General features: G+C 44.3%; 1 protein-coding gene across 1 annotated transcript in view; it reads left to right on the top strand.

Annotated features, from left to right (window-relative positions):
• Nucleotides 1-9,221: 9,221 nt before the first annotated feature.
• dnah9 (dynein, axonemal, heavy chain 9) overlaps nucleotides 9,222-15,786 on the top strand; it is a 122,251-nt gene continuing 115,686 nt past the window's right edge. The window contains 7 exon segments of the mRNA XM_070927207.1: nucleotides 9,222-9,246; nucleotides 9,249-9,643; nucleotides 10,917-11,113; nucleotides 11,200-11,358; nucleotides 13,624-13,754; nucleotides 13,859-14,070; nucleotides 15,329-15,562. Of these exon segments, the coding sequence (XP_070783308.1) occupies nucleotides 9,222-9,246; nucleotides 9,249-9,643; nucleotides 10,917-11,113; nucleotides 11,200-11,358; nucleotides 13,624-13,754; nucleotides 13,859-14,070; nucleotides 15,329-15,562 (1,353 nt within the window).

Here is a 15,786-nt window from a genome sequence, read left to right as displayed (position 1 = left end):
CTCGGCCTATTCGGGAAAAAAACACACCACTGTATGCCTCGGTGGCCCATGAGCTGACTTACAGCTGCTGCATGACATGACAAGAAGAAAGCTTCCAAACCCGACAGCCTGTCTGATTTACAACACACCTGTGCCTCAAAGCGTGCTATAGGACGTGTTGTATCACCGCTTTCCAGCGGCAACCTCTCCGTGTCTCAGTTCAACCGGAGGAAGGTCGAAGAGGTCGAATTTTCGCTATTACTAAAGCGCGTGCTTGCTGTGAGCGCAGAAATGATTTATAAAACCCACAAGCTGGTGAGCATCCAGGCCCGATGTGGACGCTGACCTCATAGGTGGAAACCCTACCTCTAATTGGCTCCTAATTGGGCTTGATTACACGGCTATTAGGAAGAGTTCTCCAAACCCAGACGGGCCGATACTGTTATGAAGTCCAGGTAAGGCGTCACCACGGGGCTAAAGCCCAGTGGGCCCTCAGTTAGAGGCCAAATTGAGGCTATTACATTACCGCTGTTCAATTCGAGTACAATTGTTTGCAATTTAAAAGCAGACAAAGACGTATAATCACTTAATAAATAATGTTCTTAAAGGATTACAGAGTGGTGATTGGAAACGCTGTAGAACGGTAGTCTGTAACACTGTAGGCTCTTTTTTTTAACCCTTCATCGTGAGGAGCTCAAAAGAGATCACAGCACATACACGCGAATCCAAATTTCCCAACTCATGCACTCTAGCATTTCGCATTTGGACGAACCTGCGCGTCCTCATATCTGAAAATCTTTCAACTAAGTGAAGAAAGATTGACTCACAGTTTTGGCCCTCCGGAGTTCATCTCTCTGATGGTAATTGGTCAAGGAATAACTCGTCCTTCCAGGATAATAAAATGCCTTTCTTTGCAATAGTAATTCATCATAATTAGTATGTCCCGCAATTTCCTGTTACCTAGAACACGACCAGGCACGACTTTTCAAAGACACAAACTGACTGACTTTGTCCTCTTAACTCAAATGTTCTTTAATCCTGCAATAACAGGTTATTTGTCCACTTTGTCCACTAATAAGTTGTGAACGCAACACTGACATGTTTTAAGTTGATATGGTGAATGCTGCTTTCTTTTGAGCTCTGTTTCTGATCTCTACCTTGGCTCTTTGGCTGCTAAATGCTCCAGCTTAACTCTCCCGAGGCGCTAAACTTGTGGGCCAGACAGCTAAACAATGAGCCGAAAGTCACTATGAAGGCTCTGTAAAGACGAGAGGAGCTGCAGAGTCGGGTGATAATTCTCTACGGGGTCACTACGACTTTCATGTAAAGACCCCTTTCATATAAAGTGCTTTTTCATCCGCCTGTTTCAAAAAAAAATGCTGCAAAAGGTTTTTACACTTGGCTGAGTTGGAAAGGTTTGATAAAGGTGATGATAAAAAAACAAAACAAAATCCAACTGGCCGCGGGACCTTTTCATGACGTATATGAGGCTGTAACGTCACTTGTCACTGAAGAAAAGAAAAATGGCGGCACATGAAAACATCCAATCCGTGTGGACTGATGCGGGGACTGTAATACTTTTCCAATTCATTTTTTTCCTGTGCGCAGTTTTCCATTGTTTGAGCTTTGACGGCCACTAACATCTTCTAATGGGAACCGAATGGAGAATCAGCTTCACCCACTGCTGTATCTTGATGCACCAGTCCTAATATCTCCCACGGCTCGCATTTTCTTCTGACATTTTTCTGGAAAGTCAAAATTTGCGCCCAAACATGGACGGTTGTTTTGTCTTTTGATACACTGTTATCAGAAAACTATCACAGCCTCTTTAATGAGGGAATGCCCCAAATGAATTTGTGTCAAATCTGTATTAGGGATGTTATATTCGGCTCTTACGTGCTTGCTTTCTCTCCATATTGGGGGAACCGGCAGTTTTGTGTCGTGCGAGGTCAAATGGGACCTAAACTTTGAGCCGTTTTCACAAGATCAATCCAACATGTGCCTGACTATCCTACTTAGAGTTGGTTTTCGTACATGCTAAGACTTCTATTAGCTCTCAGTCATATGTGTGAAAAAAGCCTTGCATTTATGTCATTCTGCTGGTCCCCTGACAGCCATTACTAACCCAATATCCTGTTTCAGAGAGAGTGAGCCTCCAGCATGTTGCTTTTGGCCCCCCACCAAATCGCGAAAGTATGAAAATTACCCATCCAGTCGTGGCCTGCAGCTCTTTAAAAGCCATCAGCGCTCCTTCTGACAAACCTCCACATGGCTCGGAGGCCAGGTCTGGCAACTCTGCCCACTGCCGACCACAGAGCCCCTTACCCCCGCCCCCCGCCACTGGTGGAGCAAGGTCGTTTCGAGCTATTCGACGGCCGCAAAATTCAACGGCCGCGGGGCCCTGGCGATTATAGTTGTGCAGAAAGCCCAGATAAACAGCATCGGCTTCCTCTCGGCTTGTTATCAGCTTTCTCATACGCTCGCTGGCCAACGCTTTACCCCCGCCTCGCTCGACGTGTCACATCCCTCTGGAGTGTCGGACCCAGAAATAGCTCGACATGTTGTCTCTGGGTGTGCTCTCCTTCTCTTTTTGTGAGGATGTGACACCGGAGGCCACTGGTGTGAATTTCCTTCACTGGATTGTCTTCCAAATGTCTAAACTCACGCTGCCATGGGGGGACCGCTTGCACACTCAGTGCCCTAGGCAACCTTTACCCTGGCACCCCCACCCCCCCACGAGAAAAAGTCTTATGAAAAGGTCTTCCTCTGACTTCAAAAAAAGAAGAAAAAAAAAGTTTGCTTGCTCAAACGGAGTCAAGTATGATTCATGCAGCCGCTGTTGACATGAAGTGAGCAAATGAATCAAGCTTCATCCAAACCAAGAAGGGAAAGCATCATTCAGAAGCATTCGGGATTACTGGCATTCCCGAGGGGCTGAGGTATTCGCCGGATTCCTCAAACACATTCATGCACAAACAGCGTCAGGTGTCAGGTGCTGCCTTCAGCCCCGCCAGCGTCAGGTTAGGATCGCTAAGAACGTCAGGCTTGGCACCGTGAGGTCTTTGAGCGGCGAATGGCAACGCACCAGGACTGAAACAGATGCTCGCCCTCATGAATTGTGGCATCTCCTCAGTGCTAGACTTTGCGTCACATTTCTCGGGTTAGCCAGCCTTGCCAGGAATGACTTGGAAAGCGGCGTATAAAAGCCATCCTGCTAACACAACTCATGCAGATGTGAAATGTGTGTGTATGTGTGTGTGTGTGTGTGCGCATTTAAATTGCAGATGGAGTGTGGAAACCGGATGCAAAATGGATCACATATTCACATGTCCAATTGTGGTCTCCGCGTGGTTTTGGTGTTCGACGGCTGGTCATTGAAACTGCCTCCTGTGAAATCGAATAGTCCCAGTTAGCTCTGTGTGTTTAACTATCATCATCGAGAGGGCTGGTTTTGCTTGGCATTTCACCGTCACATGTATGAGGTCATTGTCAGGCACACTGGCATTAAACTTGTTTATCTCACAGACGTGTGTGTGAAGTTTTGCTAGGGCATGTGTGTGTGTGTGTGTCAAAAGGAGCTGTCAGTGTGTTATGCTGCAGCCCCCTCCTGTTAAAACTGTCAGTGCCAGTAGTGTGGCTTACACATCATCTAGCAAGCCACAAGTTCATGTACTGGTACAGCACCCATATGTGTGTGTGTATGTGTGTGTGTGTGTGTGTGTGTGTGTGTGTGTGTGTGTGTGTGAATGTGTTTGCACCCTATAAAGACATTGCAGATGGTTCCTGTGCAGAATGCCAATGTTTACATAAATGACGGATGGTATTAGAAAAGTATCTAGTACAACCCTGATCTGATAAATGATTGAGGCACAGACAAGACAAATTAGAGGATAATTCCGCAATTTGGGCCTTTTTTGTATTGGTTAGGATTATGATGTGCTCACCATAGTTACTGCTGAGATCTGGGAAGACAGCAACATCACTAAAAACAAGTTTGGCAGGAGAGAAACACCTCTGACAGGTTGTACACAAGCTAATAGTTGTGCTAGATCTAAACCACTTTACTGTAACCCAAAAATGAGTGAAGCTATTTCTAAATGTCCCTAATATTCTCTCATTGCACAAAAACAGGTGACTTCTGAGTGACAAGCTAACAGGTGGCTTATGTTGTGTTGTTGAGTGTCAAGCTAACAGTTGACTTGTGTTGTTGAGTGACAAGCTAACAGGTGACTTGTGTTGTTGAGTGTCAAGCTAACAGGTGACTTCTGTTGTGTTGTTGAGTGTCAACTAACAGGTGACTTGTGTTGTTGAGTGTCAAGCTAACAGTTGACTTCTGTTGTGTTGTTGAGTGTCAAGCTAACAGTTGACTTCTGTTGTGTTGTTGAGACAAGCTAACAGTTGACTTCTGTTGTGTTGTTAAGTGACAAGCTAACAGGTGACTTCTGTTGTGTTGTTGAGTGTCAACTAACAGGTGACTTGTGTTGTTGAGTGTCAAGCTAACAGGTGACTTCTGTTGTGTTGTTGAGTGTCAACTAACAGGTGACTTGTGTTGTTGAGTGACAAGCTAACAGTTGACTTGTGTTGTTGAGTGTCAAGCTAACAGGTGACTTCTGTTGTGTTGTTGAGTGTCAAGCTAACAGGTGACTTGTGTTGTTGAGTGACAAGCTAACAGGTGACTTCTGTTGTGTTGTTGAGACAAGCTAGCAGGGGACTTCTGTTGAGTTGTTGAGTGTCAAGCTAACAGTTGACTTGTGTTGTTGAGTGACAAGCTAACAGGTGACTTCTGTTGTGTTGTTGAGACAAGCTAGCAGGGGACTTCTGTTGAGTTGTTGAGTGTCAAGCTAACAGGTGACTTCTGTTGTGTTGTTGAGACAAGCTAGCAGGGGACTTCTGTTGAGTTGTTGAGTGACAAGCTAACAGGTGACTTCTGTTGTGTTGTTGAGTGACAAGCTAACAGGTGACTTGTGTTGTTAAGTGACAAGCTAACAGGTGACTTGTGTTGTTGAGTGTCAAGCTAACAGGTGACTTCTGTTGTGTTGTTGAGTGTCAACTAACAGGTGACTTGTGTTGTTGAGACAAGCTAACAGGTGACTTGTGAGACAAGCTAACAGGTGACTTCTGTTGTGTTGTTGAGACAAGCAAACAGGTGACTTCTGTTGTGTTGTTGAGTGTCAACTAACAGGTGACTTGTGTTGTTGAGTGACAAGCTAACATGTGACTTGTGTTGTTGAGACAAGCTAACAGGTGACTTGTGTTGTTGAGACAAGCTAACAGGTGACTTATGTTGTGTTGCTGAGTGACAAGCTAACAGGTGACTTGTGTTGTGTTGTTGAGTGACAATCTATCATGTGACTTGTGTTGTTGAGACAAGCTAACAGGTGACTTGTGTTGTTGAGTGACAAGCTAACAGGTGACTTATGTTGTGTTGTTGAGTGACAAGCTAACAGGTGACTTGTGTTGTGTTGTTGAGTGACAATCTATCATGTGACTTGTGTTGTTGAGACAAGCTAACAGGTGACTTGTGTTGTGTTGTTGAGTGACAATCTATCATGTGACTTGTGTTGTTGAGACAAGCTAACAGGTGACTTGTGTTGTTGAGACAAGCTAACAGGTGACTTCTGTTGTTGAGACAAGCTGACAGGTGACTTCTGTACAAGTGACTTAAGATTTGTTGTCGTAGTAATATTTCTGCAAGGCAGTTGCATTTTTAAGAGTTAGCAAACAGTTTTATCTTTATTCATGATTTTTACATATAGAGTGTCAGATCCACATCTACTTCTCAGGTGGTTTGGTGTAATTATCCATTACAGCACGGCTTGACAGTGTTTCTTGACAGCACATTTTACTAACACTCGCAGGTGGACTACAAGGCACAGCCTGTTTCAGTTACACACTGTGAATTTTGAATTTAGCTGGATAAAGATTTAATACTTAATTGTTTACAATGTTAAAGTGGTAGTTCAAATTTCAGAAAAAAACTGTGACCTCCCCAGTGTATTATCAGCAATAAAAGTGATGGCCAAATCTACAAAAGTAAGACCCAGGTGGGAATAAACCAGAGTGATCTTTTAACCAAAGCACCTAATTAGGGTTGAATTCTCCCTGTTGATGTCAGGCATGCAGGCCTTCATTTGTGACTCATCAAGGAACTGTGAAAACATGCTGTGTCTTCCCTACCTGAATGAGAAAACATGAAGAGAGATGGGGAGAGAGGTTTGCTCCCCAGGTGTACCTGGAATCCAAACCAGACAACCTGGACATGGATCAAGAACAAGCCATTTAGAAAACTTCAGTTAGACACAGAGGAATGTCTGCAAAGTCCCAGATTGTTGATATTGTATGAGTAAGCTAACATGCGTGGAAATACATAAGTGGCTCACAATTCTGTAAATGTTGGCTCTTTGGAGGCTGGCCACGTTCCAACCTGTGAACTCAGTTTAGCTGTATTTCAGAGGAATGGGGATGTGTTGATGGATAGTTTAGGACAAATACCAACACTGTTAGTTCTCCTGAACTGAATCCAACCCAGCTCTCATACTGGTGCTGTTACACATCTGAAAGCAATAAAACCAGGAAGAAGAGAGGGACCTGCAAATTCTAGACGGTAAATGAAGAATTTTAACAAGTTAATAAATAGGTTTTTATACTGTACCTGTTTACAAGGTTTTATGTGAAGCCGAAACAGGGCAAACTTTACACAGTGAAATGATGTTTGATGGACAAACAGTGAGCTGATACTCCAGCACACACAAAAAAGAAAGCTTCATTACCATAGGTTTGTCGTACCTCCTGGGACATTTATTCTTTGCACACGTAATATTCTAATGTCATGCTCGGTTTTAATCCATATTCATGCTTTGCGTTCGAGCCAACGTGGACACAGATGTAATGAAAGTGTGCCAGAGGACCCGAGGATCCCTGTGGCCATGTGGTTCTGCGGAACTGCTTGTCCTTTGCAAAGAACATTTGAAACAAGCATTCTTTTTTTCAACAATATGTTAATAAGACTGTCTCCAAGCCTTTTTTTTAACCTAAATTCAAGCCTCAAAGGGGCAATGAAATCATCTGTATAAAAGAACTTTACTGATCTCTGCTGGTGAGAGGTAGGAAGTACAATGGCATGAATATCTTGTATCATTTTCCACCCAAACTATACAGTTTATAAAGCTTCTGGTAGAGAGCTAATGGGGTATTATATATTATATCAAAAGGGTAAAAGCATCACTTTGCTTTTAGGTCATTATGGTAACACAAATAAACTGACAACTGAGTGTATTGCAACAGTGATCATGCGAACGTCACCAGCTGCATCATTCCAACCTCAACTCAAACTGGCGTCTGTCAGATTCAGGCTTGCACATCTCAGGTTTCGTGAATAAATAATCGTCAGGCTTAGAACTGACTAATAATGCGTCATTGTGCCTGACCAAACACATATGTCGCTGCGAGCTTGTCCAATAACCAACACCAAAGACCTGCTGTGCGTTGACAAGTCCAGTGACAACGCATTGATCAATTGGTGGACATAAAGATTCATGTCTGAAAATGACATTGTGACAGGGTGAGCATAAAAACAAACCCACATTGCAGTGCATCTAACATTAAAGGTTACGGCAAGACAGGTGAAAATTTCAAACTTGCTTCAAGAAGCAGGAGCTGTGTGAAAATGCACATCATATCAAACTCTCTTTTTTTTCCCTTTCAGGAGACGTATCCAGTCTGCCCCGTTATCGGCTGCCATTTTGTGCTGTCTTGCTTTTGAATTCTCCCGGCTGATCTGAAGATGAGGACGAACACTCCTGCTTTATGTATTTCAGCGTGCAGCCACCCGGCTGGATGTGGCCGGCAGCTCCGTCATATCAGCGACCGTGGCGGCTCGTTTGATTCTGAAATGGAAAGTCTGGCCACTGTGGTTCTCTTTGGTCTGTCATCTTAATCTTCAAAGTCATTCAGAGGAACTGAACCTCCTTAGTTGCTGCTTCTGGACAGTCGGATATGACTCACACACTTCCAGTCACACACACACACACACACACACACACACACACCTTTCTTGGAGGTCTATCAAGCTCCACCATGATAAGCGACCTCCATCAGACAAAAGAAGACATCAAAGAAAACAATTGTTGTCATTTTGCTGATAAACCTGTTTCACATCCCAAATCAGAACAGTGAACAGACTACACACACACACACACACACGTTGTGTTTACAGCAGCCAATTTTTACTAAACAGCTTTATGGCTTGCATGCAGACTTTACGCGTAGTTTGATCATTTTTCACAGGGGGGAAAAAAAGGGGACAGATCAGTGCTTCCAAGACACCTCGGAACGCTCTTGAACTGGTATTTTGCGTTTTTTTCTTTCACAAGTTGACTGAGCACGATGACGGTCCGCCCCGACACAGCTTTGTGGCTGAGGCTTACAACTGAACCCTGAACAGTTGACTTGTGTCACTGATCAGAGGCCTCAAAGGTTTCCGGCCTGTTCCAAGAAGCAGGTTTACCGGGCCTCTCAATATCTTTTGTTTTGCGTGAAACCAGGAGCCCGTCAGATCTGAGACGTGCACTGATGTTAAAAGGCCTGTTCTACAAAGTGATCTGGATCAGGGCTTCGTGGGACAGGCCCCTGACACGTTGTCAGTACGGTAGTGCCGGCTTGTGGCCAACTATGGCAATCACATGTTTCTGAATCAAACAAAACCACATGGACAAAATAGATCAAAATAACAGTCCTCATAACCCCCCCCCCCCCCAGGATAAAAGGTTAATGAATAAATAGCAACGACAATATAGGCATAGTGAAAGCAGCCTCGTCGTGTCAAACTCGTGCTGATCCCACAGCCCGTTGTGCTTTGTACATCCCCCTTCAGCTGAGTCATGGATATTAAACCATAGAGAGTGACAGGAAGTGAAATATTGTTTGATTACAAACAAAAGATCAGAAAAATATCAATTTAAGGGACAAAAATAGAGTGCAAATAATAATTAAATAAATGGATCTTTAAAAAAAATTAATAAAGATCAGAGAATAAGATTACTAACCCCCGCATGTTATGTGTGGCGCCACACTCTGACAACAACTTCGCCCCGAAACTCAAACAAAAGGCGGGGGGGGGGGGGGGTAACAATAGGCGTCAGTCAGCAGGTGTGACGGACAGAGGGATGTCCTGGTCCTGGGTCAGATCCAGGTCGCCCACGTCCCCTAAGCGACGGCCTGATTAATGCAAACACTGCGTTGCTATGGAGGCCGAGACACAAATCACTTCACACACTCACCGACTCGACCCGGGACGGCAGAGCGCCCTGCGGACATGGAGGAGTCACCCGCCGCGGACAAGAGACTGGACTTTATAGCGGACTACGTCCTGAGGACCCTGAGGCTGAAACAGGACAAATGGCAGAAGTGCGTGTCCAGCGAGGACAACCGGCAGGTGCTGCAGGGGTTCCTGGACGAGGCCGAGCGGAGGACCCTGGTGGTGTCCGTGACCGCGGCCGGGCTGCTGCAGCCCGCCGCCGCCTTCGCGGCCGGCTCCAAGAGCAAGGCGGTCTACTTTGTGAAACGGAGCGGAGCGGCGCTGAGTCCAGACTCCATGCGGGAGAACTTGGTCTACGGGGACTTGTCTTACGCGCCACTGGATCAGTTTTCTGCTCTAGTTGAGGAGGTGAGCAGCGGAGCGGAATGTGTTAATTATTGTTCGATGCACTCTTGTCTCAGTCCGCAGTGAAATGAACTCTGAAAGCCAAGTTGTATTGCATCCAGTGCTGAGTACAGAGTATGTAACAGAGTACATTTACTCAAGTACTGCCCATACACTTAAGTAGGGACTCCTGCTATACTTGTAGTCCACAACATAGAGCTGTGAGCTGTGCCCCTGTTGACCCCCTTCCCTTTCTTACTCTCTGTGCATTGTGTGCTTTCATTTCGAATTTGCAAAAAAAAGAAGAAGTTTGTGGTAGTGGTGGAAAGTAATAAAGTAATGCTGTACTTTTTACTCCACATCTGTTACTGTGATACAACTAAATAGTCACACAGGCCGATACAGTAATATAACACCTTGAAAGTGGCCATCGTTCACAGTCAAAACGTTTACACGTCATACTTTGAAGCATATTTGGCTGATCATACTTTTTCTCAAGTACGATTTTGAAGTACATTCTACACGGTGGTATTACTGCGTTTACTTAAGTAAGGGTACTTCTTTGTAACCCTGCTTTCTCCAGCCACTCTGGACTGTGGGTAATAAGCCGGCTACACACCTGATTTCGGCCACCAGACGAAATCACCCCCCCTCCCAAAGAATAACAAAGACTAATCGCAATAGTGCCTTAAATGAAAAGTATATAACAATGGGAGTTGTAAAAATATATTTACTAAAATAATAAAGACTTTAAAACTAAATTTGAAATAAGGGCCCTTGATGGATTTCCCTAAGGCCCCCCAACATGCAGTGGTGCATAAAGTAGGCTTATTAAGTACATTTGCAAATAATTACATTACCACACAGTGACCTGGATCCTCCGGGACCCCCCGAGGGTCTGGGGCGCCGGTGCAGTTGCTCACTTTGCCTGGTTGGTAATTTGGCCGGACTGTATCTGTGTGACAGCTACCGTGTATATAAGATATATGATGAGCTAATGAAATAAGATGCAGTGTCATAAATGAAACTACCCAGCAGGATATGAAGTGGTTAAGCTTAGCTCTGCCTCGGCCAGCTGCAACATTAATTAATCCAATAATATGATATGATGATGATAATATCACACTGACATGGGCCATGGGCTGCATCATGGGTACTTTTACTTTTGATATTTAAGGGATTGCTTAAGTACAATTTTGAATACAAAACTTTTACTTGGACTACTATCACTTAAGCAAAAGATTGGAATACTCCCTCCACCACCGTATGCATCAAAAGTCTGCTTATCCTCCACCAGGTTGTGGCCCCCTTGCTGTCTAACAGTAGGAACCACACTGAATGGCCGCAGGTAGTGTCCCTGGACGTCAGACGCCACGTCCACTCCCTCAAGACCAATGTGTTTGTGGTGTCAGGACAAGTCCAAGGCAAGACTCTGCTGCCTCTCCCCGCGGGCTCCGAGAGAGTGGAGCAAGCCGCCCTGGAGACGGACAAGAGGTAAACAAACTCATGCGGCATAGAGGTTCGTGTCAGTACATCATTTGCCCCACGTCCACGTTCAAAGAAGCGGTTTCACTTCACAGGGGGGTAATCGTGGATGAGAGCATCGTCCACTCCTTGGAGTCGGCGGTGATTGAGTGGAGCCATCAGATCCGCGCTGTCCTGAAGAAAGACTCCTCTGAGGCCCTGCTGGAAGGCAAAAACCCCACACCGCTCGCAGAACTGCTCTTCTGGAAGAACAGGTCTGCACCTCTGTTATTACAGACACCGAATATCCACCGGCAACTTCTGAGAAGCATGTCGTGATCGTGTGTCCCCGCAGGACCTCAAAGTTGAATTGTTTTAGAAGTTTCTGCTGGTGCCGCTAATTATTCTGGTTTCAGAGCACCTGTGTTATCAAGTGAAAAATGTAATTTGGAGCCCAGTGCCCTCTTTTTATTTCTTTGTCGTACTGACTCAGCAGAATTATGTCTTATGAGGCCAATATCCCCTGACTTTATCATTTGTTTTTCCTCTGCACAAATGTGGCAAAAACTTGTTTGTTCTCCCTCTGTTTTCTACTTGAACATGCAAGTATGCATCCTCTCCGGTCGCACAAGCTCATGATAAGTTAAAGCTTGCAATGCAATGTAATGCAATTGTTTAACAAGTGAAGATTTACTCACATTTAATCACTAAATTAAAACCGGCTGCACCACACATACTAGTTCATACACTGAGACTGGTTGTTGCTAAATATTTACACCCAGTAACTGCCAGGTGCAACTGTTACTTAGCTAACTGAGCTAACTGGAAAAATTAAGTTGGCTTGCAGCAAGCTAACGTTAGTATATACTAGCAGCTAATATATGACCCGTTTATATTGAAGATTAAAGGTAAGCTAATATGGATATGGTCGAGATGTCTTATATGTTGCGTAGCTAACTGACAACACTAACGCTTACAGCAAGCTAGCGCTAGCTTATTAGCTGTCACAACATGTTAAAAATGATGATGATAAACTGGGAAGATTAGAAATTACATTTCACATGAACAACACAGTATACATCGAATGACATGTTATACTATATTGTTAATGTCAGAGTAAATGACTAAACAGCATGGTAGTTAGCATAATTAGATATTTCCCGCTCACTGTAAACTACATTAATACTGCTAACTCTGAAACACATCTTGTCACGATATATTAGCAGCTAATATATGACCCGTTTAGATTGAAGATTAAAGGTAAGCTAATATGGATATGGTCGCGATGTCTTAGTTATCTGTTGCATAGACAACTGAGCTAACTGACTAACTAACTAAGGCTTACAGCAAGCTAGCGCTAGTTTTGTTAGTTTGAAGAGTGAAGACTGTCGCAACATGCTGTTTGATAAACTGGGAAGGTTAGAAATTACATTTCACATGAACAACACAGTATTCCTCAAATGACATGTTATACTATATTGTTAATGTCAGAGTAAATGACTAAACAGCATGATTGTTAGCATAATTGGATATTTCCCGCTCACTGTAAACTACATTAATACTGCTAATGTATATGTGTGTATATGTATATGTATGTGTGTGTATATATGTATATATGTATATACAACCCAGGTGTCAGCCATCAGGAGCCACTCCCCAGATCCAAATCCGAATAAACAGGAAATTGGTCTTGAGGCCTAGGGACCGTCACAATACACATGTGTAAAGCATTGGTAGTTACGTTTAATATATCGCCTGGCCCCTAAAACTGTTATTTTTGGCAGTTATGTTACAGTCTGTGATGCCACAGTGACTTTCTCTTTACCACAGGCGTTTGCTAGAAACTGATTGATTACTGAGGTTTTACTAGCTAAGACATCCTTTGAATGGTGCAACCACCTTCAGTTGAAAATAACAGGGTTGCCAACTTTCAACTACCAGCTGGAGTGAGATTCTGTCGGGGGGGGGGGGGGTTGTTGTTTCTGTTTGGCAGCGGTGATGGTGGGTGGGGGTGAGATCTCAGAGATTTCTCCCAATACAATGGAGCCCATTTCTAGACAGTCAATCCTGCGGATTATCTGTTGAGCTCCAGTGTATTGGACACTGACTCTGAAAGGAAATGTTGAATTTTAAATGCTTTTTTAAAAAAAGCTGCGAGCACCACATATGAAATTCCATTCATCTACAAACCTACAAAACCTGGGCAAAATAACGTGCTTCTGTATTTGGAGGAGGAAACTCAGAGGAAATGAATCCCACAAGCAGCTTAGTGAACAAAACTTCAGTGGGCCTGTTTTGGCAAAACCTGAATTACATTCAGTGGCACTAGGAGACATTATTGGTCAGCCTCATAAATGTAACCTGTTACAGTTGTCAATGAGTCAAAACTGGACATCCATAAAAGGTATTTTGTGATTTTGGAGAGGACAGTGTGTGCCTTGGTCAACCAAAGCCATGCAAACTGTCTCTGTAATGCTTATGGACCAATATTGGTGTGATATATATATATTTTTTGTTCTCTGTTTATTCTCTCCTTGAAGATGTGCAGATCTGGAGTGCATCCACTCCCAGTTAAAATCCATTAAGGTGAATAAGATGGCGATGCTGCTGGAGGCTGTCGAGAGCAGCTATTCCCCTGCTTTGACCAACATGCAACAGGATGTCCTGGCAGGTAATCTACACCCCTGACAATATAGAGGAATGTAGTTAGGCCTGCCTTCTGAGGTGTAGCACGTCCCTGATGGACTGACTTTGATCGCATCTTCTCTTTGCCAGCCTTGGAGGAGGCAACGGACATCTGCACCTACCTGAGGCCCCTGCAGCGCCTGTTTGAGGACATGGAGAGCACTGAGTTTCCTGATGTCAGGGGTCAGATCGGCCCTTTGTTGCACACGGTTTGCCTGGTGTGGGCCAACTCCAGGTACTACAACACCCCAGCGCGCCTCATCGTTCTGCTGCAGGAGACCTGCAACCTCCTCATACAGCAGGTCAGCTGCAGCTTCAGTGTCAAGTGGCAAACAAATTTTATTTGTGGTAACAACATTGCTAAGTAGTCATTACTGCGTTTTTTTCTGAACTGCACTTTTCTACTACACACATTCTTCTTGATGAAGTTTTACCCTCTGTGGGTGGAACTGTTTTCTTTGTTCTTCTCAGCCATGAAGGCTGTCACTGTTCATGCTATCAAATTAGTTGTTTTTTTTGGAAATTGCTGCCAAAATAGCATCTGAAATAATAAACACACAGGGTCTCAAGATCAGGTGAAAAATGATTTGCTTTCTCGCACAGAGTTCGATAAGAGGATCGATACCACACTCATGTCTGTCCATAGTAGTATAGTATACAAGTATACAGTTAGAGCCAGGAGACAATTAGCTGAGCGTACAGTCGTGTTTTACGTCGCCAGGCAACCATCGGACAATCCAGGAAATCACTGTGCCCAGCCAAGAAATAGTTCCAACGTGAATGTAGTTCACAAATAAATCAGTGATCAGTGAATGTGGAGCTGTTGAAGCCACTCAAGGCATTTTCAGACAGTGAAGGGTTGCCTCGATTGCCTCTATGGTTTCTAATGTAAATACTGTAGAGGGGGCGAGTAGAGAGCATTTGCTGCTGTGGTCTTAAGTTGATGATCGATAAACTTTTTTTCAGATTGAGTTACTTTTACGGTTACCTGACTTCCCCGAATCGACGGTTTGCTAAGCCCAGTTCGTTGCTATTCGTTTGACTACTGTCACTAGCAGATCTGATCAGCTTTAGCGAGCTAATTACCGCTAATTCCGTGAGCTGGATGAAAAGGCTAACTTGTTTTTGAAAGGAGAACCATGTCAAAGCTTCTTAGATATGCATCTGATGGTTTCATACATGATATCTTCCTAAAAGCTGAGTGTAAAGCTAAATGTCCCAATGCAAGATGTTGCCATCCACACCACACGCTGATGATCCATGTAGGAGAAGTGGAAATAAAGAAGCAGCGGCTTCGTGGAGAGATTGGAGAAGGTGGATCGCAGCCAACTTTAACGTATGGTACAGGCTGTTGGTGGGATCGGATGTAGCTAATAGTCGCAGTGTACAGGAAGTTACGCCCTCTCCCACTCAAAATGCAGAACACTGATGTCACTGGGTGGCAGACGCAGCGGTAACCGCTTTCTGTCTGAAACCAAAGCCAGCAACGCATTTCATGAACTGGGGATTATTTAGCGTTTGCTATAGCACAAGCCGAACTAACCTGCTACTGCTCTCCAGGCCCGGGTGTATCTAGTTCCAGAGGAGGTTCTGACAGGAGAGGTCTCTGAGAGTCTCCTGAAGGTGCAGACGAGCCTGGAGATCCTGCAGCTCTTCAGGAGCACTTACGAGGACCGTAGGGCCAACCTGAGCCAGTACCAGGGGAACGGGAGCTCGGTGAGGCCTTGGGACTTTTCCCCGCAGCTGGTCTTCTCTGGACTCGACCACTTCATTAACAGAGTCTGCACCATCAAGGTGAGTATGGACTGAACATTATCCATTGCCCAAAAGGTGTCAAATCATTGAGAAATGTCGGAGGCGTCGTCACATAAAAGTGTGCAAAGCACGAATACCGATCTGATTCTGGAGTATTCCAGAGACACGTGGATAAAAGCTCATAAGCTGTTACATGTCTCTCAGTATAAGCAAGGATATTGTTTAATTTGGAACAATCCATCAATTCGAACAGGGGAAATAAT

The sequence above is a fragment of the Enoplosus armatus genome, chromosome 20, assembly GCF_043641665.1.
Source record: "Enoplosus armatus isolate fEnoArm2 chromosome 20, fEnoArm2.hap1, whole genome shotgun sequence".
Taxonomy (NCBI): Eukaryota; Metazoa; Chordata; class Actinopteri; order Centrarchiformes; family Enoplosidae; genus Enoplosus; species Enoplosus armatus.
The sequence above is the reverse complement of the archived record's forward strand: the minus strand, read 5'-3'. Positions and strand labels throughout refer to the sequence as shown.